We start from the raw sequence: 27,705 nt of genomic DNA, 5'->3' as shown, positions 1-27,705 counted from the left end.
TGAGACAGGTAGAACAATTCTCTACAGCTGGATATTCTCAACATAACAGTGTCAACATTGTATTTTTTATTATTGGTATTAAAAAAAGTTTTTTAAAACCATGTTTTTTATTTGTTTTCATAAATGACTCATTGCATTTTAAATATATTGGGAATGAGCTATCCACATTGCAATGTTTTGAAATGCGCGCTTTTATTTAGAAGATTTCCTCATTAACATATAAACAGGACGTCATCGTTTGTGCTGCTGATAGAATACTAGTAGAAGAAGAAAAGCTTCTTCAACAACAACAACACGGCTACTGATTCAGCCATCTCTGTACCGTTAGCTTATTAGCCAACATAAAACCTACCCATTGCATCACTTTGGACCTTTTTTTTTTGTATAGCTACACGGATATTAGTGTTTTAAACGCAATTCTGATAACGTATGTACTAGTTGATTTAAACGGAATTTGCAATTTAAGATTGATACTGAGCCTAGCACTAGGGCAGTCGCTCATGCTAACGTTAGCTAGCTTACATCCCCGATAATGAGCTCACAAAGCTTATCCCCCGCTGTTAAAAAAGATGTCTGCTGGACAGAGACAGAACCTCCGGGGCTGAACATTGTCGTGAAAGAAGAAGAGGGGGATACAGTAAAAGGAGAGGAAGAATCTTTCAGAACGATGAAGGAGAAAGAGGAGGCTATCACATTGAAAGAAGAAGAGGGGGTTGTTATGGTGAATGAAGAGAAACGTCCTTTTGTAGTGAAAGAGGAAGTAGACCAATTCAGAATGAAAGAGGAGACTATCACATTGAAAGAAGAAGAATATTGTATAGTGAAAGAGGAAGAGGAAGAGATAGCTATCTCAATAAAGGAGGAGGAAGACGTTTTGGAACTGAAAGAGGAGGAAGGAGAGGAGACTGAAGACACCAGTAAGTTTTGTCACAGATAGAACACGGTTTTGTCTAGAAGGGATTTTATAGATTTGGTATAAATTGACTTTTCGTAGCAGGTTTAGGAGAACTTATGCAGCAGGTTAGGTTTAGCTAAAATGCCCCCCCAAAAAACTAAATCTGACAAAAGCTGTATCCCATCTAGCCATGATTATAGAACAAGGAGCCAGATGTTTCACGGGATGTATAAATCTGAAGCATCCAGTTGGAATTTCCATTCCCCTTCAAATATGTTGAGGAGAGGAAGGAAGCCCAGTGTCCAGCAGTGGGAGAGTATGGAGTGAGATGGAACTGGGCCGACATTCAGCTAATTTTCAAAATCTACAGAACCTTTAATCACAAAACAAGAATATGTTACGAACAGAGTGGTATGTTTTGTGGACTTTACCCTTTGCTAAAGTAAAAAAAAAAATGGTGTTTAGAAGAGCAAGGGCAATTTGAGTTATTGCACACACACACACACTTCACAGAGTAGGGGTGCCATAATGGCAATATGTATGTTTGTTCTGCCCACTATGCTTCATTTGATCCCATTGGAAACAACAGACTGTGGTGTATCTTGGGTTAGTTATACAAATCTTTGGTATTGTCTTAAAAACAGGGGCACAAACTGTGCAGTTGTTGAACCGACGTGTGGTTTTAAGAGGTATTCTACTGACCTCCGTTTTTTAATATATATTTTTTCATTTTCGTTTAGTTTGTATTCAGAGTTCGCTCTCCGACTGAAGGTCCTAGGATGAAGAGAGTGATATGCCTGGAATCAGGTAGAGAGCCAGCTACACCCTTTGTTTTAACCAATAGTTGAACTCTTCCCTTTACAGAACCAAGGCAAAATGCTGTTTTCTGGCCCTCCCAGGGCTGTATAGTGAAAGAGGACATCAGAAAGATACAGGAAGAATATAGTGTGGCACCCGTGAGTCCCAGCCAGACTGTTGATGATGATGACAATGCTATTCACTACAATGAAGAATGGAACATGGAGGACAAGGATTGGTTTCCTAGCAACTGGCTGGGGGTAAGTATTTCCCAGTCATTGAGTGTTTTGGTTCTCAACAGTTCTTCCTTGATTCCTCTCATTCTTGATTCTTCAACCTCCTTCTTTGAATACATTGGAGGAGAATATTTGAGGTTCCTCCAAATGTCCAAATATGTAAATGCACTTGGCAAATAAAGGTGATTCTGATTGGACTTTCTCTTCCAATGCAATTTGGGAAGGAGGTCCAGAGAATGAGAGGAATCAAAGAAAGACTGCTGAGACTTTTGAGAATTCAAAATTCCTTGACATGTAGGAGAGTTTCCCACCCTAAATTGATTCTGTCATTATTTACACGTGTTTTGCAGGACACGTCTTTCCCGCCCCCCTCCCCTCTCCTGGAGTCGCCAGGTCGTGCCTCACTGTGGGGTCTGAAGAGGGTGTCTGTGCGGCTAGTCGATTGCATGAAAACACAGGGGCTGAGTGGAACTGCGAGAGGAGATGAAAAGGGAGGTTCATATTCAATGTCATCAGGTAAGAATAATGGTGTGTGTGGATTAGACTCCAATCTTCTTCTGTAACAGTTCATTAATTGATATTTATTGACCCATATTTGCAAAACATAGCTATTTAGTGTTGATTAGCAGCTCACCTGTCAGGGCTATACAGTGCAACCGTTTTGGTCTCGTATAGGGCTGTGGTGGTCCCGATATTTTGTCAGCCGGTGATTGTCAAGGAAATAACTGTCGGTCTCCCAGTAATTGGCCGTTAATTAATCTTAAACACATTTAGCATCGTCTGGCTTCCACACACAGCCTACAAGCCACTGATGCAGAACTTTGGAACATCTACATTTTAAAAAGTCAAATAAATCCATGTAATATAGCCTACACCTTCACAATAAATCAATTATTATTTTAGAGTGGTCTAAAGAAACATGATATGAAGAAAATGTATCTAGAAAATGTTCTATTTCAGAAGAACAGAATAGCATACTCTGAGTTGTCCTTATGGCATAGCCAGATCAGGATCTAACATATGGCTGTGGGCTACACTAGTTAATTTAGCATACAAGATTTGCTTAGAATTCCATGGCATTATTTTATAGTATGAAGAATACAATTGAACAAAGCTGAATAAAATAGAAAGGATATTTTCTCCAAACGGTTTGAGGGAGTGCGCACATGCTGTGTTGAGCGGTTAACAAATAAATAGGTACTCTTATATGCTTAATTTAGTGTTATTAATGTAACTTTAGTTGTTCTGTAACTTTAGTTGTTGTTTAGATGTTTAATACATTGTCAGGCTGCATGATGTGACTCTAATGATGATTTGAAAAAAGTTGCCTGAAAGGCATGGGCTCTGCTTTGTTTCTACACACTTCATCAGTCCCTCATTCACAATTTGACAAGCACTTGATAATGCCTTGAATTTCCCGGCGGCATCCCCTTTGTGTGGCCATAATACACCCTAAAAAAAACCTTTGCAGCCCTTTTCCCTGAGTGCTGCCTGCTCCGAAGCATCTATCATCTCACTCACACAGCTCTCCATCACGTGATCGGGTCTTTCTCACAGGCTACAAGTGAAGACACTTGTAATAGGATAAGAACACGTGCATAGGATAAGGACGCTTGCAGTTGTGTCCCCAATGTGTCTATCGGGGAAGCAACTGCACGCGCCCTTATCCTATTCCGAGGTGCATATTGAAGATATTGGAAGAACTGTCTACATTTACTTTTCGTCAGCCAACAAGATGAGTAGGCCTAACGAACAGAAACAGCACTAACCTATGTCAATCTACTATCCCCCATAGTACAAAGGTTGACCTATTCTGTGCAAGAAATTGTGGGATGTGATAGATCTCAAATTAATACAACCATTAGCTTTAAAAAAAACAACGTAATGAGGCTGACGCAACAGATCAGAACTTTTAGCTTAAAATGTTGCTAAACTATTAGGCTGTTTCTTCACATTATAAGCACAGCAATGTGCACACGGCAGTAGGCTATAAGCGCAAATGTTCCATTAGTGGGAAAACACCATTATCAAAAGTAACCACAAATGTGATTATGCATGGAATGCTTTTATTATAAAGGTGCATTTTTATGGTGAAAATGATCTTCCCCAAACTTGAAACTCACTGCACTGTATGCCAGTTAGGCTCTACACCTGTTGTAAAACTGATTTAATGTGCTTCATTTTATGAAGTTATTTGTCTACTTTAGTATCAAAACATATAGAACTATGGGATAGGCTACATGAGGTGTGCGACTATGATGAAAACATAAAAAAGCTTTGTTTCTTACCTTAAGCTGGGCATCATTCACAAGTGATGATATATAATTCACAAGTGATAGGCTAATATTGTCACACGTCAGACTATTCTTGTTTTAATCTTGTCTTTACATATACTAAATAATATGTGTGAAATTCGCTTTGATTTAGAATGGACCATTATCATGCACCTGACTTGTAACGGACAGGGGGAAAGAACATGTCATCTCTGCACTATACCACCCCTACCTTGTCACAACACAACTGATTGGCTCAAACGCATTAAGAAGGAAAGAAATTCCACAAATTAACTTTTAACAAGGCACACCTCTTAATTGAAATGCATTCCAGGTGACTACCTCATTTTGTATTTGTATTTATTATGGATCCCCATTAGGCAGCAGCTACTCTTCCTGGGGTCCAGCAAAATTAAGGCAGTTTATACAATTTTAAAAACATTACAATACATTCACAGATTTCACAACCCACTGTGTGCCCTCAGGCCCCTACTACACCACTACCACATATCTACATTACTAAATCCATGTGTATTTATAGTGTGTGTGTGTGTATATATGCATGTGTCTGTGCCAATTATTGTGTTGCTTCACAGTCCCCGCTGTTCCATAAGGTGTTTTTTAATCTGTTTTGTAAATCTAATTTTGCTGCTTGCGTCAGTTACTTGATGTGGAATAGAGTTCCATGTAGTCATGGCTCTATGTAGTACTGTGTGCCTCCCATAGTCTGTTCTGGACTTGGGGACTGTGAAGAGACCTCTTGTGGCAAGTCAATTTGGGTATGTACCGGTGTCCAAGCTGTGTGCTAGTATTTTAGACTAGAGGTCGACCGACTATGATTTTTCAGCGCCGATACCGATTATTTGTCACGTTCCTGACCGGTTTTCTGTTATTTTTGGATGTGTTTAGTTGGTCAGGGCGTGAGTTGGGGTGGGCATTCTATGTTTTGTGTTTCTATGTTTAGGTCATTTGTAATTAGCCTTATATGGTTCTCAATCAGAGATAGGTGTTTGACTTTTCCTCTGATTGAGAACCATATAAAGGTAGGCTGTTCACACTGTTTGTTTGTGGGTGGTTGTCTTCTGTGTCTGTGCACCACACGGGACTGTTTCGTTTGTTCGTTCGTTTGTGCCGTCTGTACCTGTTCATGCGTTCTTCGTGTATATGTAAGTTCGTTTGTTTCAGGTCTGTTGACTTCGTTTATTATTTTGTAAGTTATTCAAGTGTTCTTCGTGTTTCGTCTTTAATTTAATAAATTCATTATGTCGTATAACAGCGCTGCGTTTTGGTCCAATCCATACTCCTCCTCTTCGGACGAAGAGGAGGAGGACAACCGTTACATTATTGGAGGACCAAAAAAGCTTTTTATATATATATATATATATATATTTGTAATAATGACAATTACAACAATACTGAATGAACAATGAACACTTATTTTAACTTAATATAATACACCAATAAAATATATTTAGTCTCAAATAAATAATGAAACATGTTCAATATGGTTTAAATAATGCAAAAACAAAGTGTTGGAGAAGAAAGTAAAAGTGCAATGTGCCATGTAAAAAAGCTAACGTTTAAGTTCCTTGCTCAGAACATGAGAACATATGAAAGCTGGTGGTTCCTTTTAACATGAGTCTTCAAGAAGTTTTAGGTTGTAATTATTATAGGACTATTTCTCTCTATACCATTTGTATTTCATATACCTTTGACTATTGGATGTTCTAATAGGTACTTTAGTATGGCCAGCCTAATCTCGGGAGTTGATAGGCTTGAAGTCATAAACAGTGCAATGCTTGAACCACCGCTCAGTCAGACTGCTCTATCAAATCATAGACTTAATTATAATATAATAACACACAGAAATACGAGCCTTAGGTCATTAATATGGTCAAATCCGGAAACTATCATTTCGAAAACAAAAGGTTTATTCTTTCAGTGAAATACGGAACCGTTCCGTATTTTATCTAATGGGTGGTATCCATAAGTCTAAATATTGCTGTTACATTGCACAACCTTCAATGTTATGTCATAATTACGTAAAATTCTGGCAAATTAATTCGCAACGAGCCAGGTGGCCCAAACTGCTGCATATACCCTGACTCTGCGTGCAATGAACGTGAGAGAAGTGACACAATTTCCCTAGTTTAATATTGCCTGCTAACCTGAATTTCTTTTAACTAAATATGCAGGTTTAAAAAAATATACTTCTGTGTATTGATTTTAAGAAAGGCATTGATGTTTATGGTTAGGTACATTCCTGCAACGATTGTGCTTTTTTCGCAAATGCGCTTTTGTTAAGTCATCCCCCGTTTGGCAAAGTTGGCTGTCTTTGTTAGGAAGAAATAGTCTTTACACAGTTCGCAACGAGCCAGGTGGCCCAAACTGCTGAATATATCCTGATTCTGTTGCACAGAACGCAAGAGAAGTGACACAATTTCCCTAGTTTAAAGAAATTCATGTTAGCAGGCAATATTAACTAAATATGCAGGTTTAAAAATATATACTGGTGTATTGATTTTAAGAAAGGCGTTGATGTTTATGGTTAGGTACACATTGGTGCAACGACAGTGCTTTTTTCGCGAATGCGCTTGTTAAATCACCCATAAATTAACAGGCACCGCATCGATTATATGCAACGCAGGACAAGCTAGATAAACTAGTAATATCATCAACCATGTGTAGTTAACTAGTGATTATGTTAAGATTGATTGTTTTTTATAAGATACGTTTAATGCTAGCTAGCACTTTACCTTGGCTCCTTGCTGCACTCGCATAACAGGTGGTCAGCCTGCCACGCAGTCTCCTCGTGGAGTGCAATGTAATCGGCCATGATCGGTGTCCAAAAATGCCAATTACCGATTGTTATGAAAACTTGTACTCGGCCCTAATTAATCGGCCATTCCGATTAATCAGTCAACCTCTAGTTTAGACAGACAGCTCGGTGCATTCAACATGTCAATACCTCTCATAAATATAAGTAGTGATGAAGTAAAAAAAAAAGCCATAACGCATACGTTTTTCCAGCAGCAGACTATGATCAATAATGACAAAAGCTGCACTGAAGTCTAACAAGACAGCCAATCATCAGTCATTTGTGTAAGTGCTGTGCTTGTTGAGTGTCCTTCCCTATAAGCATGCTGAAATTTTGTTGTCAATTGTTTACTGTGAAATAGCATTGTATCTGGTCAAACACAATTTTTTCCAGAAGTTTACTAAGGGTTGGTAACAGGCTGATTGGTCGGCTGTTTGATCCAGTTAAGGGGGCTTTACTATTCTTGGGTAGCGGAATTACTTTAGCTTCCCTCCAGGCCTGAGGGCACACGGTCTCAAGTAGACTTAAATTGAAGATGTGGAAAATATGGCAATATCGTCTGCTATTATCCTCAGTAGTTTTCCATCCAGATTATCAGACCCTGGTGGCTTGTCATTGTTGATAGACAACAATCATTTTTTCACTTCTTCCACACTGACTTTACGGAATTCAAAAGTACAATTCTTGTCTTTCATTATTTGGTCCGATTTACTTGGATGTGTAGTGTCAGCGTTTGTTGCTGCCATGTCATCCCTAAGTTTGCTTATCTTGCCAATGAAAAAGGCATTAAAGTAGTTTTCAATATCAGTGGGCTTTGTGATGAATGAGCCATCTGATTCAATAAATGAAGGAGCCGAGTTGTCTTTTTCCCCCAAAATTTAATTTAAGGTGCTCCAAAGCTTTTTTCTATCATTCTTTATATAATTGATCTTTGTTTCATAGTGTAGTTTCTTTTTAATTAGTTTAGTCAGATGATTTCTTAATTTGCAGTACGTTTGCCAATCAGTTGGGCTGCCAGACTTAATTGCTATACCTTTCCCTCATCCCTCTCAACCATACAATTTTTCAATTCCTCATCAATCCAAGGGGATTAAACCGTTTTACAGTCATTTTCTTAATGGGTGTGTGCTTATTAGTAACCGGAATAAGTCGTTTCATAAATGCGTCAAGTGCAGCGTCTGTTTGCTCCTCATTACACACCACAGACCAGCAAATATTCTTTACATCATCAACATATGAATCACTACAAAACATATTGTATGTTATATACACTATATTATGCCCAGCCTTTGGAACTTTGGTTTTCCTAGATATGGCTATTATATTGTGATCACTACATCCTATGGATTTGGATACTGCTTTAAAGCAAATATCTGCAGTATTAGGAAAGATGTGATCAATACATGTTGATGATTTAATTACTGTGCTGTTTGTTACTACCCTGGTAGGTTGACTGACAACCTGATCCAGGTTGCAGGCACTGGTTACAGTTTGATGTTTTTTCCTGAGTGGGCAGCTTGATGATAGCCAGTCAATATTTAAATCACCCAGAAAATATACTTCTCAGTTGATATCACATACATTATCAAGCATTTCACACATATTATCCAGATACTGACTGTTAGCACTTGGTGGTCTATAGCAGCTTCCCACAAGAATGGGCTTTAGGTGAGGCAGATGAACCTGTAGCCATATTACTTCAACAGTATTTAACACCGCCTCCGTTGGCATTTCTTTCTTTTCAGTAGATGTTATAACCATATATTGCTACCACTGTCTCATCAAAGGTATTATCTAAGTGAGTTTCAGAGATAGTCAGAATATGAATGTCATCTGTTACAAGCAAGTTATTGTCTTCATGGACCTTGTTTCTTAGGCTACATATGTTAATATGGGCTATTTTTAGCACTTTTCTGTGTTGCTTGATTGTTTTTAATGCTTTAATGGGAAGCTTATCAGAGGTAGACTTATTCAGGTTATTTACATTGGAGCTGATAGTTCAGGGTGAGCTGCATAAAGGGGTCTTCCTACTATTGCACACCGCCTCAGTGCTAACAGTGTAACTCTGGTTTATAGGGTCATGATTACTGCTTACAATAGCTGTAGGATAAACAGATGTATTCGGTGCAATTAGGGGTACATAAATTAAATTTCTTACATTGTGTTGGCCAATGCCCCTAAGATCATGTACATTTGATGCAGCATTATGACGACTCATTGTCACAATGGTAGAGATTAACTGAGCTGGTTTTGGATCATTTACCCATCATTGTTTCAACGCAGCCTTGAAATGCGTGGAGCCAAGATGATTTGGATGGACTCCATCATTCCTGTAGAGTATCTTCTGTTTCCAGAAGGTGTCAAAGTTTTCTATAAAAGTGACTCCAGCAGAGCTAAGGTAGTCTTTTAGCCAGATGTGTAATGCCAGCAGTCTGTTGAATCTTTCACATCCGCGGCCCAACGATGGTACTGGACCTGAAATTATTGGCCATTTTTTGGAGTCTTTTAATGCTAAAATCAGTTCTTTGAAATCCATTTTCAAATGTTCCGAGCTAGCCCTCCTGATGTCGTTTGACCCCACATGGACTACGACAGCGTCAGCTCCCGGCATCTGTGGTAGAACAGTCGGAAGCAGCCTTGTTATGTCCTGTACTCGTGCTCCTGGGTAGCACAGGGTTTTTGCCTTGGGGACCGAGATGTTTCTCACCATAGAGCTGCCTATAATGACAGCTGGTGATGTTGAATGGGCCGGTCTCTCAGGCAGCCTCATGATCTGTTGAGGCTGGGAGCTCTGAGGGTCTGAATCCGAGGTAGAAGAATACCAAGAGTGTGCAAAGCTGTCATCAAGGCAAAGGGTGGCTACTTTGAAGAATCTCAAATATAAAATGTATTTTGATTTGTTTAACACTTTTTTGGTTACTACTTGATTCCGTATGTGTTATTTCATAGTTTTGATGTCTTCGCTATTATTCTAAAATGTATAAAATAGTAAAAATAATGAAAAAACCTTGAATGATTAGGTGTGTCCAAACTTTTGACTGGTACTGTACATATAACCTCAATTAGCTTGACTAACCTGTACCCCGCACATTGACTCGGTACCGGTACCCCCTGTATATATGGAAAGGGGGATACCTAGTCAGTTGTATAACTGAATGCCTTCAACTGAAATGTTTCTTCCACATTTAACCCAAGCCCCCTGAATCAGCTTCGTTATTGTTATTTTATTGTTACTTTAGATTTTTTTTTATGTAGTTTATTTAGTAAATATTTTCTTAACTTATTTTTCTTAACTGCATTGTTGTTTAAAACTTCTTATGGCTGCAGGGGCAGTATTGAGTAGCTTGGATGAAAGGTTCACTGAGGTGCCCAGAGTAAACGGCCTGCTCCTCAGTCATAGTTGCTAATATATGCATATTATTATTAGTATTGGATAGAAAACACTCTGAAGTTTCTAAAACTGTTTGAATTATGTCTGTGAGTATAACAGAACTCATATGGCAGGCAAAAACCTGAGAAGTTCCACTTCCTGTTTGGATTTTTTCTGAGGCTGGTAGTTTTTCAACCAAGGTCCCATTGAAATTACAGCGAGATATGGATGAGTTTTCACTTCCCACGGCTTCCACTAGATGTCAACAGTCAATAGAACTTTGTCTGATGACTCTAATGTGAAGGGGGGCCGAAGGAGACAGGAATGAGTCACCACTGCCATGAGCTGGTCATGCTTTGACCACGCGCGTTCACGTGAGAGGCAGCTCCGTTCCATCTCTCAACTAAAGTCAATGCAATTCTCCGGTTGGAACGTTATTCAAGATGTATGTTAACAACATTCTAATGATTGATTCAATACATCGTTTGACATGTTTCTACTGACTGTTACGGAACTTTTGGACATTTCGTCACGTTATAGTGGACGCGCTTTGTGACTTTGGAATTGTTTACCAAACGCGCTAACCAAAGTAGCTAATTGGACATAAATAACGGACATTATCGAACAAATCAAGCATTTATTGTGGACCTGGGATTCCTAGGACTGCATTCTGATGTAGATCATCAAAGGTAAGCAAACATTTATCATGTATTTTCTGGTTTCTGTTGACTCCAACATGGCGGCTAATTTGACTATTGTTCTGAGCTCCGTCTCAGATTATTGCATGGTTTGCTTTTTCCGTAAAGTTTTTTTTAAATCTGACACAGTGGTTGCATTAAGGAGAGGTATATCTATAATTCCATGTGTATAACTTGTATTATCATCTACATTTATGATGAGTATTTCTGTTGAAACGATGTGGCTATGCACTATCACTGGATGTTTTTGGAACTAGTGAATGTAACGCGCCAATGTAAACTCAGATTTTTTAATATAAATATGAACTTTATCAAACAAAACATGCATGTATTGTGTAACATGAAGTCCTATGAGTGTCATCTGATGAAGATCATCAAAGGTTAGTGATTAATTTTAGCTATATTTCTGCTTTTTGTGACTGCTATCTTTCGCTGGAAAAATGGCTGTGTTTATTGTGGTTTGGTGTGACCTAACATAATCGTTTGTAGTGCTTTCGCTGAAAAGCATATTTGAAATCGGACACTTTGGTGGGATTAACAACAAGATTACCTTTAAAATGGTATAAGACACATGTATGTCTGAGTAATTTTAATTATGAGATTTCTGTTTTTTGAATTTGGCGCCCTGCACTTTCACTGGCTGTTGTCATATCGATCCCGTTAGCGGGATTGCAGCCATATGAAGTTTTTAACTGCTTGTAAATAAGCATTTCATGGTAAGGTCTGCACCTGTTGTATTCGGCGCATGTGACAAATAAAATTTGATTTGAAGGCTTAAAAATCTCCTCCCCTGCATCTATACTGATTGAAGTGGATTTAACAGGTGACATCAATAAGGATCATGGCTTTCATCAGTATTCAGCTGGTCAGTATTTGTCACGGAAAGAACAAAAACCTTAACCTTAATGTTTTGTACACTCAGTGTATATGACATGAGTTGTAGGATATGGAAGTGTAAAGTGCATATTTAGACTCATGGGTGTTTGGTTTGCTTGTATGACATCAAAGCAATATTTATTATAATTCTCAACGTCTCATCTTTCAAAATACATAGTCCTCTTAATTTACAGCATTTCCCTCACTTAGACAACAAAAAAGGTATAAAAGCTGCCCAATTAGTGGGAGGGATGAGGGCAACTTCTTGTCGTGCGAGGGCCTCAAGTTCAGAACGGCTGTCAGTCGAAACCCATACAGCGATGAGAAGTGCAGAGCCAGAGCTCTGACGTCATGTGTAGCATGTTACTGTATAGCCACTGCATGCCAATTTAGGCATTTATCAGTGTAAAGGGTTAAAGTAATGAAAAGTACTTTTTTTTTGGGTCAAGTTTTTCAGGGCAGGCTAACTCCACTGTAACCTGAATTAAGTATTTGAGGTGTGAGTTGAGGAACAATCAAATCAGATTCCCTCCCTGTAGCACAGAAGGCGTTAAAGGACAATTCCACCACTTTTCAACCTCATTCATTATATCCAGCACCAAACCAGTGTCTACATATGTGATCTGTGGTTAAAAAGATAAGAAGAAAGGTCCTAAAAAATGCTTCTTTGTGACATCACAGGGGTAGGATTAAAATAGGGATGGGCGCTGTTGTCCGAATATTTGAATATCTGAAGGAATGTTAGTATTATTTACTTGTAAGTATTATTTTTTGATAAGAAAAAATATATTTGAATGAAAATGCTTTGGAATTGTTTTTATTAAATTGTCTGTGACTTTGCTACATACAAGGATTGACCATGACATTAGACATTTTAATAAAACAACAGTTATATTACAGTTTTTATGAGTGCGCCAGTGGAGGCTGGTGACTTGAAAAATTGAGGACGATGGGAGACACATGGTATAGGCGCGGAACGCACGGAGACCACCAAGTGTGTTTCAAAAATCATCAAAGACAAATAATTTTAACCTAAAGCATTTAGTAAAGACATTTATAGTACAATATTATGGGGAAGGGGAATGAGAGTGCTACTTACACAGTGTTGGAAAGGAATCACAGCAGTGATTGAATGAGGGTATGAGGCATGAGTTGAGGTGTTCAGAGGCTTGACCAGTGCAGGACAGGAGGGGGGGAACCCTGTCAAACTGCAGCTTCCTTATATTTGTTCATATAAATTATATTTAGACTAGATTAGGAGGGGGATTTCCTCTACTCAGACACATAGACAACAACTGATAGACAATGGAACTCACAGGACTGAGCTGGCTTTATGCATGTTTGCATCATGCAGGCCTATGCAACTGTAGGGCTTGTAAAAAAAAAAAAAAGAGACATCTGCCATCACTATTATGTTGATTGATTCATTCCAGGTAATCATTTTGGATGAAAAACGTATAGGCAGCCTAGCCAGCCCAATTTTGAATATAAGAAAAATGTGATCACATTCACATTTTCTCCTGACACACAAATGGACTATAAATACATAACGTTACCAATTAGTTTACCCTGACCAGATGGACATGGAGCATAGGCTGTATGCAGCTGCTCTTATTAGTAGCCGACAGTTGATCAGACTGAAAAATCGTCTCGTTTTCATCGCATACAGCATGTCAGATTTCTAATGTTTAGGTGTAGCCTAGGCTGCGGCAACATTTATGTCATGAGTTTTTGCTTGTGTCTGTCCCGGCTGATTATGCGTTATCATCTTTGCTAAATAAATACCAGAGGAAAGTGCAAAGCCTACTTGAGTGCACGTGACAAAATGTGCTGCGTCAACCTCTCTCTTTAATCTAACATTTAATGGATGATGCGATGGAAGCTATCAAATCATTCGGGATTGTTTTTGACATCCCAGAAAAGATATTCAGCATGTAAAGAATCTTAACGTGCAATTACAGGCGGCTTGATGATAGGCTCCCTGTTAACCAGCTAGACATTTGATGCCAGTTGGTATTGAACGCTCTCACCTTTTCGCAGAGGACGACCCTCGCTTTTAATCCACACCTTTTCATCCTTCTTCATGAAACTGATCTCAGGCAGAGGACGACCCTCGCTTATAATTCACACCTTTTCATCCTTCTTCATGAGACTGATCTCAGGCAGAGGACGACCCTCGTTTGTAATTCACACCTTTTCATCCTTCTTCATGAAACTGATCTCAGGCAGAGGTCGACCCTCGCTTTTAATTCACACCTTTTCATCCTTCTTCATGAGACTGATCTCAGACAGAGGTCGACCCTCACTTTTAATTCACACCTTTTCATCCTTCTTCATGAAACTGATCTCAGGCAGAGGTCGATCCTCGCTTTTAATTCACACATTTTCATCCTTCTTCATGAGACTGATCTCGGGGAGAGGTCGACCCTCGCATTTTAATTCACACCTTTTCCATGTACCCCAGAGAATGAAAGGGGTTCTTCAACAAAAAGTCTGCACACTCGCGCTGGTAGCTAGCTACTGAAGTTAAACGTTAAATACAGTTGAAGTCGGAAGTTTACATACACCTTAGCCAAATACATTTTAACTCAGTTTTTCACAATTCCTGACATTTAATCCTAGTAAGAAATTCCCTGTCTTAGGTCAGTTAGGATCACCACTTTATTTTAAGAGTGTGAAAAATAAGAATAATAGTAGAGAGAGTGATTTATTTCAGCTTTTATTTCTTTCATCACATTCCCAGTGGGTCAGAAGTTTACATACACTCAATTAGTATTTGGTAGCATTGCCTTTAAATTGTTTAACTTGGGTCAAACATTTTGGGCAGCCTTCCACAAGCTTCCCACAATAAGTTGTGTGAATTTTGGCCCATTCCTCCTGACAGAGCTGGTGTAACTGAGTCAGGTTTGTAGGCCTCCTTGCTTGCACATGCTTTTTCAGTTCTGCCCAAACATTTTCTATAGAATTGGGGTCAGGGCTTTGTGATGGCCACTCCGATACCTTGACTTTGTTGTCCTTAAGCCATTTTCCACAACTTTGGAAGTTTGCTTGGGGTCATTGTCCATTTGCGACCAAGCTTTAACTTCCTGACTGATGTCTTGAGATGTTGCTTCAATATATCCACATAATTTTCCTACCTCATGATGCCATCTATTTTGTAAAGTGCACCAGTCCCTCCTGCAGCAAAGCACCTACACAACATGATGCTGCCACCCCCGTGCTTCACGGTTGGGAGGGTGTTCTTCGGCTTCCAAACCTCACCCTTTTTCCTCCAAACATAACGATGGTCATTATGGCCAAACAGTTCTATTTTTGTTTCATCAGACCAGAGGACATTTCTCCAAAAAGTACGATCTTTGTCCCCATATGCAGTTGCAAACCGTAGTCTGGCATTTATTATTGCGGTTTTGGAGCAGTGGCTTCTTCCTTGCTGAGCGGCCTTTCAGGTTATGTAGATTATAGAACTCGTTTTACTGTGGATATAGATACCTTTGTACCTGTTTCGGCCAGCATCTTCAAAAGGTCCTTTGCTGTTGTTCTGCGATTGATTTGCACTTTTCGCACCAAAGTAAGTTAATCTCTAGGAGACAGAACGCGTCTCCTTCCTGAGTGGTATGACGGCTGCATTTTCCCATGGTGTTTATACTTGCGTACTATTGTTTGTAAAGTCGGAAGTTTACATACACTTAGGTTGGAGTCATTAAAACTAGTTTTTCAACTACTCCACAAATTTCTTGTTAATTAACAAACTATAGTTTTGGCAAGTTGGTTAGGACATCTACTTTGTGCATGACACAAGTCATTTTTCCAACAACTGTTTACAGACAGATTATTTCACCTATAATTCACTGTATCACAATTCCAGTGGGTCAGAAGTTTACATACACTAAGTTGACTGTGCCTTTAAACAGCTTTCTAAATTCCAGAAAATTATTTCATGGCTTTAGAAGCTTCTGATAGGCTAATTGACATAATTTGAGTCAATTGGAGGTGTACCTGTGGATGTATTTCAAGGCCTACCTCAGTGCCTCTTTGCTTGACATCATGGGAAAATCAAAATAAATCAGCCAAGACCTCAGAAAAAATTGTAGACATCCACAAGTCTGGTTCATCCTTGGGAGCAATTTCCAAAATGCCTGAAGGTACCACGTTCATTTGTACAAACAATATTACTCAGGTATAAACACAATGGGACCACGCAGCCGTCATACCGCTCCGCAAGGAGACGTGTTCTGTCTCCTAGAGATGAATGTACTTTGGTGCAAAAAGTGCAAATCAATCCCAGAACAACAGCAAAGGACCTTGTGAAGATGCTGGAGGAAACAGGTACAAAGGTATCTATATCCACAGTAAAACGAGTCCTATATCAACGTAACCTGAAAGGCCGCTCAGCAAGAAAGAAGCCACTGCTCCAAAACCTCCATAAAAAAGCCAGACTACGTTTTGCAACTGCACATGGGGACAAAGTTTGTACTCTTTGGAGAAATGTCCTCTGGTCTGATGAAACAAAAATAGAACTGTTTGGCCATAATGACCATCATTATGTTTGTAGGAAAAAGGGGGAGGCTTGCAAGCCGAAGAACACCATCCCAACCGTGAAGCACGGGGGTGGCAGCATCATGTTGTGGGGGTGCTTTGCTGCAGGAGGGGCTGGTGCACTTTACAAAATAGATGGCATCATGAGGAAAGGAAAATTATGTGGATATATTGAAGCAACATCTCAAGACATCAGTCAGGAAGTTAAAGCTTGGTCGCAAATGGGTCTTCCAGATGGACAATGACCCCATGCATACTTCCAAAGTTGTGGCAAAATGGCTTAAGGACAACAAAGTCAAGGTATTGGAGTGACCATCACGAAGCCCTGACCTCAATCCTATAGAAAATTTGTGAGCAGATCTGAAAAAGCGTGTCTGAGCAAGGAGGCCTACAAACCTGACTCAGTTACACCAGCTCTATCAGGAGGAATGGGCCAAAATTCACACAACTTATTGTGGGAAGCTTGTGGAAGGCTACCCGAAACGTTTGATCCAAGTTAAACAATTTAAAGGCAATGCTACCAAATACGAATTGAGTGTATGTAAACTTCTGACCCACTGGGAATGTGATGAAAGAAATAAAAGCTGAAATAAATCATTCTCTCTACTATTATTCTGACATTTCACATTCTTACAATAAAGTGGTGATCCTAAGACATGGAATTTTTACAGGGATTAATTGTCTGGAATTGTGAAAAACTGAGCTTAAATGTATTTGGCTAAGGTGTATGTAAACGTCCGACTTCAACTGTAGATGTAGAGATGAAACGGTATGAAAATTTCATATCACGATTATAGTGACCTAATTTATCACGGTTATCAGTATTATCGCGGTATTGTTAAAATGTGCTTGAAATGTTAAAAAATCACTGATACACACACTGAAATAATTTCATCAAGTTTAATATTGAAAACTAACAAACAACAAATACAATTAGTAGCACTATGCACTTTTTTATTTTTATTTAATTTAATTTTACCCCCTTTTCTCCATAATTTTCGTGGTATCCAATTGCTAGTAATTACTATCTTGTCTCATCGCTACTACTCCCGTACGGGCTCGGGAGAGACGAAGGTCGAAAGCCATGCGTCCTCCGAAACACAACCCAACCAAGCCGCACTGCTTCTTAACACAGCGCGCCTCCAACCCGGAAGCCAGCCGCACCAATGTGTTGGAGGAAACACCGTGCACCTGGCTCCCTTGGTTAGCGCGCACTGCGCCCGGCCCGCCACAGGAGTTGCTGGTGCGCGATGAGACAAGGATATCCCCCTACCGGCCAAACCCTCCCTAACCCGGAAGACGCTAGGCCAATTGTGCGTCGCCCCACGGACCTCCCGGTCGCGGCCGGCTGCGACAGAGCCTGGGCGCGAACCCAGAGTCTCTGGTGGCGCAGCTAACGCTGCGATGCAGTGCCCTAGACCACTGCGCCACCCGGGAGGCACACTATGCACTTTTTGTGTACATAAACATGAAAATAATAACATTAACATTAAAGATGGCGCCATGTGGCCATGAGAGGTAAAGGTTTCCCTAGTTCAGGTTTAAATGAACACAGCCTTAAGTAAGCAAATCAAATTAACAAACAACAAATAAAATTAGCAGCACTATGCACTTTTTGTGTGCACAAACATTAAAATAATAACATTAACATTAAAGATGGCGCCATGTGGCCATGAGAGGTAAACTCTGTGTTCAGTGGCACTGAACACTCCCTCTGATGGCACGCTAGTTGCTGGGATGCACAAAAGCTTCCTTGCAACCCTGGCAAGGTGAGGGAGCTCTGATGCATGGCCCCTAGTTGTTATAATTATTATTATTCACACACACACACACACACACACACACACACACACACACACACACACACACACACACACACACACACACACACACACACACACACACACACACACACACACACACACACACAGTCTATCTTCTGTGTTGGATTTGAGTATATGCAATGACCCCATGCACAATTTACATAAATACAAATGAGTCTTAAGAAGACGGTGATAGTAATTGCAATGAGCCCAACAATTGACATAAATACAGGAGTCGTGTATCGGAGTCTATAGTGTTTCCCCTGTTGGAACACTTTTACAACCAAGTCGACGACTGAAGGATTTTAAATGAACAAAATATGTTGGTTGGGTGACTAAACTACATAACGTGTTATCGTGTGCAATGGGTGAATAGAGTCTGCAGACACACGACCCATACAGCAGCAGAACAACTTGTAGTGTTATTACAAGAGTAGGTAACACTGAAAGCTTCAGTTTACATTATTGACAAGCTATTAGCAAGTTAGAGAGACAAACCATGACGTTTTCCCCCATTCCGAAGTCCCCACATCATGCATTGAGCTAAATGTTAACTTGCCTTTCATTCGCTATACAGTAGTGGGTGGTGGTCACGAAGATTACTCAAAAGATTTGAAATGTTGCAGCGTTTTTTGTTGTTGCATGTTCTGCAGACAGGGTGACCATCTTCGATTAAGTTTCCCTCAGCACTCTTGTAAAACCCAAAATATGACCACACTTCAGATTTAGTCCTCTTAGAAGGCTGAAAAATCTCCAGAGTGCTGTCACTGCCTTCCGCCATGTTTTCACACAAAACAAAACCCACATTGCATGCTGCGCCTGCGCTAGACTGTTGCTAACTTTGGTTGATGTTGGACAGTATTTACCGTGAGTTTTTCAAACCACGGTAATCAAACACGGTTTTAATGATAATTACAATTTGAAATGGTAATACTAACCGCCGGGAATTTTACCGTGGTTTATCGTGAAACCGGTAACCGTTTCATCCTTATATAGATTAGAACTTCCTTGGTAGATAGTGTGGTCTACAGCTTATCATAAGGTATTCTACCTCAGGTGAGCAATACCTCGAGACTTCTTTAATATTAGACATCGCGCACCAGCTTTTATGGACAAATAGACACCCCCACCCCCACCCCTCGTCTTACCAGATGTAGCTTCTCTGTCCTGCCGGTGCATGGAGAATCCCACCAGCTCTATATTATCTGTGTCATTGTTCAGCCACGACTCGGTGAAACATATTGTTTTACAGTTTTTCGATGTCCCGTTGGTAGGATAATCTTGATCATAGCTCATCGATTTTATTTTCCAATGATTGCACGTTGGCCAATAGAACGGATGGCAGTGGGCGTTGACTCTGCGCCCAAAATTCCGGGTTGTGAAAATACAATACATTTTCCTGACACCCCCCCTCGAACGTATAGTGCTACAGCCAGTGTTAAGATTTACTGCTGTGTTAAGTTTGTTTAAATAAAGCTCAGAGTGCTTTATCACCCCCTTCATTCTCTCGACAATATGAGGAAGATGACTGATTTAAATATTTTATTCGTAAAATGTTCCTGTGTAAAGAATATATATATATATTCAAATACATATCACACTACACATTTAGGAATAACAGGATGCATTTGAAACGTCATGCACATTAAAACTTTCATATGAATAAAATGAAAGGAGTGGGAAAGAAGATGCTTGTGTATTGATAAGCACATCAATGTTATGATTATGATACACACACAATAAAAGAAAGACGGCACTTCTAATAGCGTATTTCCCACCTTAGCCTGCTAAATTTGCTAGATAACTTTCATTTTCATTTCGGCAAAAATGAAAACGTGGCACTGACTCGCCCATGGATTGCCGTTTTCAGGTTTGTCTCAATAAAGAGTTTGGCGTTCGACTCACTAGGCTGTCCACGTGCTACATGGACAAGCAGCTACATGCCTGGCTGGAGTTAGTGGCAGCTGCAGGATCAATATCCACATCCGTAACGTGGATGAAGCCTGAGCTGGAAAGTGAAGCTAACTGAAGCTGGCTTGCTTCAGAAAATCATAAGTAGATCTAGCTAACCTTGTAATATACCCCTCAGAACCCCAAATGTAAGCTTGTTTTACTCCGTTGTTTGTATACACTGTAATTGTAGTCCATTAGGTCTAATAAATGCATAACAGTCAAGTTCTATTTTGTTTTTATTAGGCTACAAAACACTACCGCCATTCTGTGATGACGTGCGCTGCTGTTTTTATTGATGGATCATGTCTTGATTAAATCTCATAGGAAGACAATTTTATCATATGGAGGTTTCATTCAGGTCTCTGTTTAGTATTTAACTAAACACTCTGTTTGTCTTTGGCAGGAGAGAGACTAGACTCTCACTCGAACAGCGGAAAGTGTACTTCAGGGGAACCAGACCCAGAGATGCCCAAACCAGCAAGACAACACCGCTGCTCGCAGTGTGGAAAGAGTTTTACTAAGTTACGGAACCTAAAAGATCATGAAAGAATACACACAGGAGAAAAGCCTTACCACTGCTCACAATGTGAAAAGAGTTTTACTCAGTCAGGGCACCTGAAAACACATGAGAGGACGCACACAGGAGAAAAGCCTTACCCCTGCTCCCAATGTGGAAAGACTTATACCCGGTTAGGGCACCTTAAAGACCATACGAGAACGCATAAAGGGGAGAAGCCTTACCACTGCTTTCAGTGCGGAAAGAGTTTCACCCAGTCAGGGAACCTGAGAACGCATGAGAGAATACACACTGGGAAAAAAACCACACACTCTGTAGAGAGGCCTTTCCAATGCGCTCAGTGTGGAAAGAAATTTATCCGGTCAACTCATCTGAAAGAGCATAAGAGAACACACACAGGAGAAAAAACATTCCAATGCACTCAGTGTGGAAAGGGTTTTACTTGGTTATGGACCCTGAAAGACCATGAAAGAACACACACAGGAGATAAGCCTTTCCAATGCTTCCTGTGTGGAAAAAGTTTTACCCATTTAGGGAACTTAAAAATGCACAAGAGAATACACACAGGAGAGAAGCCTCACCACTGCTCCCAGTGTGGAAAGAGTTTTACCCAGTTAGGGCACCTGACAACACATGAGAGGACACACACAGGAGAGAAGCCTTTCTACTGCTCCCTGTGTGGAAAGAGTTTTACTGAGTTAGGGAGCCTGAAAAAACATAACAGAATACACAAAGGAGAGAAGCCTTTCCAGTGCTCCCTGTGCGGAAAGAGTTTTACCCAGTTAGGGAGCCTGAAAACACATGAGTGGACACACACAAAAGAGAAGCCTCACCTCTGCTCACAGTGTGGAAGGGGTTTTGTTGAGTTAAGGGGCCTGAAAGAGCATGAGAGAATACATACAGGGGAAGAGAAAACATACCACTGTTCTCATTGTGGGAAGGGTTTCGGGCGATCAGGGCATCTAAAAGTGCATGAAAGAACACACACTGGCGAGAAGCCGTATCAGTGCTCCCAGTGTGAAAAGAAATTTTTCTCATCAGGGGACCGGAAATCACATGAGAGAACACACTTAGTAGGGAGGCAGAGGGCTTTCCAATGCTCTCAGTGTGGGAAGAGATTCATCCAGTCATCTCATCTGAAAGATCACATGACAATACACACGGGAGAAAAACCATTCCAATGTTCTCAGTGTGGAAAAGGTTTTACCAGGTTAAGGAGACTGAAAACACATGAGATGACACACACAGGAGATAAATAATCCTTTCAAATCCTCTTAGTGTGAAAAAGCTTTTACCCGGTTAGGACACCTTAAAATACATGAGATGACATGCAGGGTAGAATCCTATCCGCTGCTCCCAGTCTGGAAAGAGTTTTACCTAGTCAAGATACTTGAAAAAAACATGCGCTAACACACTTTGCAGAGAATCCTTGAATAAATCCACACTGCAGGAAAATATATTTCTATATGATTAAGTTAACTCATTGATCCTGCTTTGTTATATACCCCTCAGGTCTAAGTCTGCGAAAAGGAAAGCAGGCCCAGTCCTTGCCGTTCTGCCACCCTAGGCGAGAAAATAAATTGCCGCCATCCTCCCCTCTCATACTTCAGTAAAAGTAAAGACTCAAGTCAAAGTGCAAGTCGCCCAGTAAATTACTACTCGAGTAAAAGTATTTGGTTTTAAATATACTTAAGATTCAAAAGTAAATGTAATTGCAAAAATATACTTACAGTGCATTCGGAAAGTATTCAGACCCCTTGACTCTCCACATTTTGTTACTTTACAGCCTTATTCTAAAATTGATTAAATCGTTTTTCCCCCTCATCAATCGACACACAATACCTCATAATAACAAAGCAAAAACAGGTTTGGATGTATAAATGTATTTAAAAAAAAAATGGAAATATCACATTTACATAAGTATTCAGGCCCTTTACTCAGTACTTTGTTGAAACACCTTTAGCATCAATTACAGCCTCGAGTCTTCTTGGATATGATGCTACAAGCTTGGCACACCTGTAAAAAACATTTATTTAATCAGTTTTATAATAAGTCTGTAATGTAACAAGATGTAGAACAAGTCAAGGTGTCTGAATACATTCTGAATGCACTGTAAGTATCAAAGTAACAGTATAAATCATTTAACATTCCTTATATTAAGCAAACCAGATGCCACAATTTTTCTGTTTTTATTTATTTTATTTACGGATAGACGGGCACACTCCAACACTCAGACATAATTTACAAACAAAGAATTTGTGTTCAGTGAGTCTGCCAGATCAGAGGCAGTAAGGATGACCAGGGATGTTCACTTGATAAGTGTCAATGTTTTAAAATGTAACTTTTATTTAACTAGGCAAGTCAGTTAATAACAATTTCTTATTTACTATGACGATCAAACCCGGACGTCGCTGGGCCAATTGTACGCTGCCCTATGGGACTCCCAATTACGGCCGGTTGTGATACAGCCTGGTGTCTGTAGTGACGCCTCTAGCACTGAGATGCAGTGCCTTAGACCGCTGCGCCACTCGGGAGCCCATGTTAGTAACAAGTTATTTTGGGTGACAGGGAAAATTCATGGAGTAAAAAGTAAACGTAAAAAATATAAATAGTAAAGTACACACACCCCCAAAAAAGACTTAAGGTGTACTTTTGAAGTATTTTTACAACACTGTGCCCATCCATGTGGTACCTTTTGTAAAACATGCAGTTGCATTGGATTTATTAGTCCTGGTGTTAGTCCTGGTTCCTGACAAAGGTTTTTCTATTTAAGCTTTGAATATCAATTCCCCAAGTTTATCAGGCTTTATCTTGAGACTATTTGCTATGAGAATCAACGTGTTTACACAGCGGGAAATGCAGATGTATTTTCTTCGCTATAATCAGCTGGTCAAAAATCCAGGGATACAGATCTTAAACACTTATCTATTTTACTACTGCAGTGAAGTTAGCTTTATATTGAAGTTTCTGACTTTACTCGTCAATACCTCAACAGAACATGCCAGGAAAATTATACAAATGTAATTCTAAATCAGCTGACAATAGCGAACAAGTTACACCCCTTGTTTTAACATATTTACTTTTTGGAGGCAAAATTTTGCTAAAACATTGCTCTCCTCTGCTCCAAGGGGTAAGGGACCCATTTTAAAACAGAAACGCTTACTATAGCATGTTAATGAACAATGTCAATATCTTCTCAACCACAGACATACCCAGATAACACATTTTGGTTCTGGCAACGGTCCCTCAAGGTTGTGGGAACGTTCCCTGAACGTTGCACCAATGTTCCCTAAAGGTTTAAACAGATGGTTTTCTTAACGTTCTTATAACGTTCTCTTTTGGTTTTACAAAGATAGCGGGGCACGTTCTCTGAAGGTTACACTGTAGGCAACGTTCTCTGAAGGTTCTGGGAATGTTCTCTGAAGGTTAACAATGGTCCCTAAAGGTTCAAAATTATGTTTTTCTTAACACACACACTGGATGGCACAATTAAATATTAACAATTAATTCTTATATTTATACCAGTTATCCCACTGAAGACATTTTTTAAAAGTATACTACATCATAACTGACTTTATATGGGCAAATAAAAAATACAAGTTTCAAATTACAGTCACGTCAAACAGCGCAGCCAGAATAACAACAAAGTAGCTGCATTTGCATGTGTTTGTTGTTTTCTAGTGACATTTATTTGGATACATCCATAACAATGAGCTAATGATGCGCGATTTCACCTGGCATAGAAAATGTGCTCTTTCTCGTCAGGACACTGTTGCTCGAGAGCTAGCCAACAACACAGCTAACACAATCATTTTAAACGGAAGCTGGAAAGACTACAAACTAGCTGCACATTGTTTTGTTTGACCTGTTTTCTATTGCTAGTTCTTTGTATATATCCATAAAAATGTTGATTCATGATTTCGAACTGGCTGAGAAAAGCTGCCTACCTGTCTGTCTCATCCCAACACGTTCATTACTATGGGACAGGTGAAGATCGAATTTGAATATTGAAACAATTTAGCAAATGTTGAAGAGACAGACAGCAAGGTTTATACAAATCTCCAATGTTGAAAACTAAATGTTAGTCTAAAAGAAATGGGAGATAATGTCTACATGCTTTTTATAGTGGAGATCAAGTTTATAAATTGCCTGGCTGGGCTGATGAGACAGGGGATTGCACAGGCAGATGGAACAGAGTAAATAGGCATTTTAACATCATAGATTTAGCCGGTGGTAACTTGTGGAGTAGACACAGGCTGGAATGCGGTTTTAAGCAATCAGGATTAGACCCACCTGTTGTATAAGTGTAAAACTAACAATGACTCAATAACCCATGCCTTCTGCGAATGCTATAAAGTTCAAAAGTTTTGGGCGGAGTTAGAAAGTTGTCTGTCAGAAGTATCAAAATGTAAATGTACTTTTAATCCGTCTGTCTGCATATCAAGACATGGCATACGAATGAGTAGTGAGATACCCGACGGGCTGGATGATACTTTTCTCATCAACCATCTTGAAAAAATGCACACTTAACTGGAAATCAACCAATCCTCCATCGCTAACACAATGGAATGGTCAAATATTTTATTATCTAAATGTTGAAAGTGCGTGGGTGACAGAGAGAAACTAAATGGTGCAGTTTTAGGCCATGTGGCGGAAAGTGATGCTGGCGCTGGAGATTAATGGGGGGGTGAGCAGATAGGTCTGGCCAGATGTGATGACGTTGATGTTTGTGTGCTGTTGTTTGGATGTGCATGTTTAGTATTGTTTTAAAAAATATATATAATTTTAACAGTTAACACATTTATAATTTTAGTTAACAATTCAGAAATCTGCAACCTGGTGACTGCCTCATGAAGCTGGTTGAGAGAATGCGAAGAGTGTCCAAAGCTGTCAAGTCAAACGGTGGCTAAATATATCTTTATTTGTTTAACACTTTTTTGGTTACCACATGATTCCATGTGTGTTATTTCATCGTTTTGATGTCTTCACTATTCTACAATGTAGAAAATAGTCCAAATATAGAAAAACCCTTGAATGAGTAGGTGTGTCCAAACTTTTGACTGGTACTGTATATGAATGTATTTTCACGTTTCTTTTGAATGTTCCTAATTTAGAGTCACTACAGTGTACCTCTGGTGCTGCAGACATTGTTGTTTTCTGAGCTGACGTTTTTAATAAATGTTTAATACACATTTAAATAAAAGTGAGAATCAACCATGTATTGTTTTTTCAATGACTACACCACAATTGAACAAAACAGGCGTGAGTCAGTATAGATCAAGAACAGTCTGCACTTGTGCTTACTTTCATGGTCTGTCTGCCAACTTTCTCTGCTCTGCCTCTTCGCCTTTTTGACCTGAAGGACCTGTAAGTTCCATACAATCAATGCAATGGCAACAAACGTAAGTTAAACGTGGCCTGCTAGGACACTGTAATGTTAACTGCTAGATATATAGATTACCGGTATTGCCATGACTTTGATAGTTTTGAAAATGTGAGTTTACATTTTTTTTGCCTGGAAGCATTTTTATCTCATGAATATCTGTCTCTGCCAAGTTAGCTTTCTTCTTTGCTCTGTCATATGAGTAAAAAAATAACATCTGGTTACAAATAATTCTTCAATGGTTATTTGTTTGAAATGATATGCCACACCCAAATGTAAAGTATCATACTGGACATACCCTATTAGATGGTCATACTGAATCCAGATTTCATATATACTATCACTTTCAAAACATATTCACTTGACCACTACCTGTGGTCTCCAGAATTCTGGCCCATTGTATCATTTTCTATGTCTTGTCTGGTCGTTCACAGTTTTAACCTTTTTCGGTCCAGTAGCAATACACAACCTGATGAAGAGGTTACAGTGTATTTCAATTATAAGCCACAGAAATACTTTGAAAACAGTTACTGCAGAATTGATCTGCTATAACACAACTCACACGTGCTCATACTTGACTTTTTACTCTATTTTTATTCACAAATGTGAATGTAATTTTTGCAGTGTAGAGCCCTGAAAATTGACCACCTGCTTAGGGGAACGCACCTTGGGAGTGTTTAGGCAAGAGGCCTGTGGGCATACATAACCCGTAGTATTTAATCTGTGTATGCACACTAGGTAACACCTGGGCATCCCACCCCCTTGTATTTTGTTTAGCGCGCCAGGTGGTGCTAAAGGTTAGGTAAGTAGTGGGAAGGCAGGTAAGGTAGGAGCAGGGACTCTTTAATTTTTACTTTCTTTGCTTTGGTTCCGTCCAGCCCCTTTTCCCTACCTTACCGTGTTAAGGAATAACATATTCCCTGTAAACGGTATTTTTATCTGCCTCTGTCGTCCCTCCCCGCACCTACAGTCACATACTTATTCACTCCACGGGGAGTTGAGATATAGCAGGGTGTTGCGTTCCCACCAAGAGGCGTACATATATGTCATTTATAATGACAAAGGGAAAATAACTACTTTTTGACATTAATTTCATAGCACCGTCTTGAATTGCCCCGTTTTTCTTCTACATTGTTGTACAGCAGTGTGTGAACGCCCTAAAAATGCAAATAATGTTAGCTAGCTAGCTATCAACCTCAAACATAGCAGTTATAGATGTAGTTAAGGGGGTAGGAGAACATAAAATCAGAAGTTCACTTAAAAAAAAATCCAAATCACATGTTTTTAGCAATTGTTATTTTACTTGATAAGAAAATACAAATAGTTGTCAGTAACAGAAACACAAAACCAATGGTTTTAACAAGGTATGTATTACAAAATCCATGCAAGCATACTGAAAGATCTAGTTTGTGAATGATCATTCCTATATCTGATCCTTACAGAAGCTGACACAGATTGTAAGGCATTCAATGGTGGGTTACACATGATTGAAAACGACTTATTTGATGAGTTACTAAAATTAAGGTGAA

The 27,705-nt window shown here is 39.5% G+C and overlaps 1 protein-coding gene across 1 annotated transcript; it reads left to right on the top strand.

Annotated features, from left to right (window-relative positions):
* The first annotated feature begins 315 nt into the window (after positions 1-315).
* LOC120027092 (oocyte zinc finger protein XlCOF6-like) lies at positions 316-22,539 on the top strand. The gene is made up of 4 exons (XM_038971934.1): positions 316-917; positions 1,760-1,953; positions 2,280-2,445; positions 20,680-22,539. Exons 1-4 carry the CDS (start codon positions 533-535, stop codon positions 22,050-22,052), a joined length of 2,118 nt encoding a protein of 705 aa, XP_038827862.1. The 5' UTR covers positions 316-532; the 3' UTR covers positions 22,053-22,539.
* The last annotated feature ends 5,166 nt before the right edge of the window (positions 22,540-27,705 follow it).

This window comes from Salvelinus namaycush, chromosome 2 (assembly GCF_016432855.1).
Source record: "Salvelinus namaycush isolate Seneca chromosome 2, SaNama_1.0, whole genome shotgun sequence".
Lineage (NCBI taxonomy): Eukaryota > Metazoa > Chordata > Actinopteri > Salmoniformes > Salmonidae > Salvelinus > Salvelinus namaycush.
The sequence above is the reverse complement of the archived record's forward strand: the minus strand, read 5'-3'. Positions and strand labels throughout refer to the sequence as shown.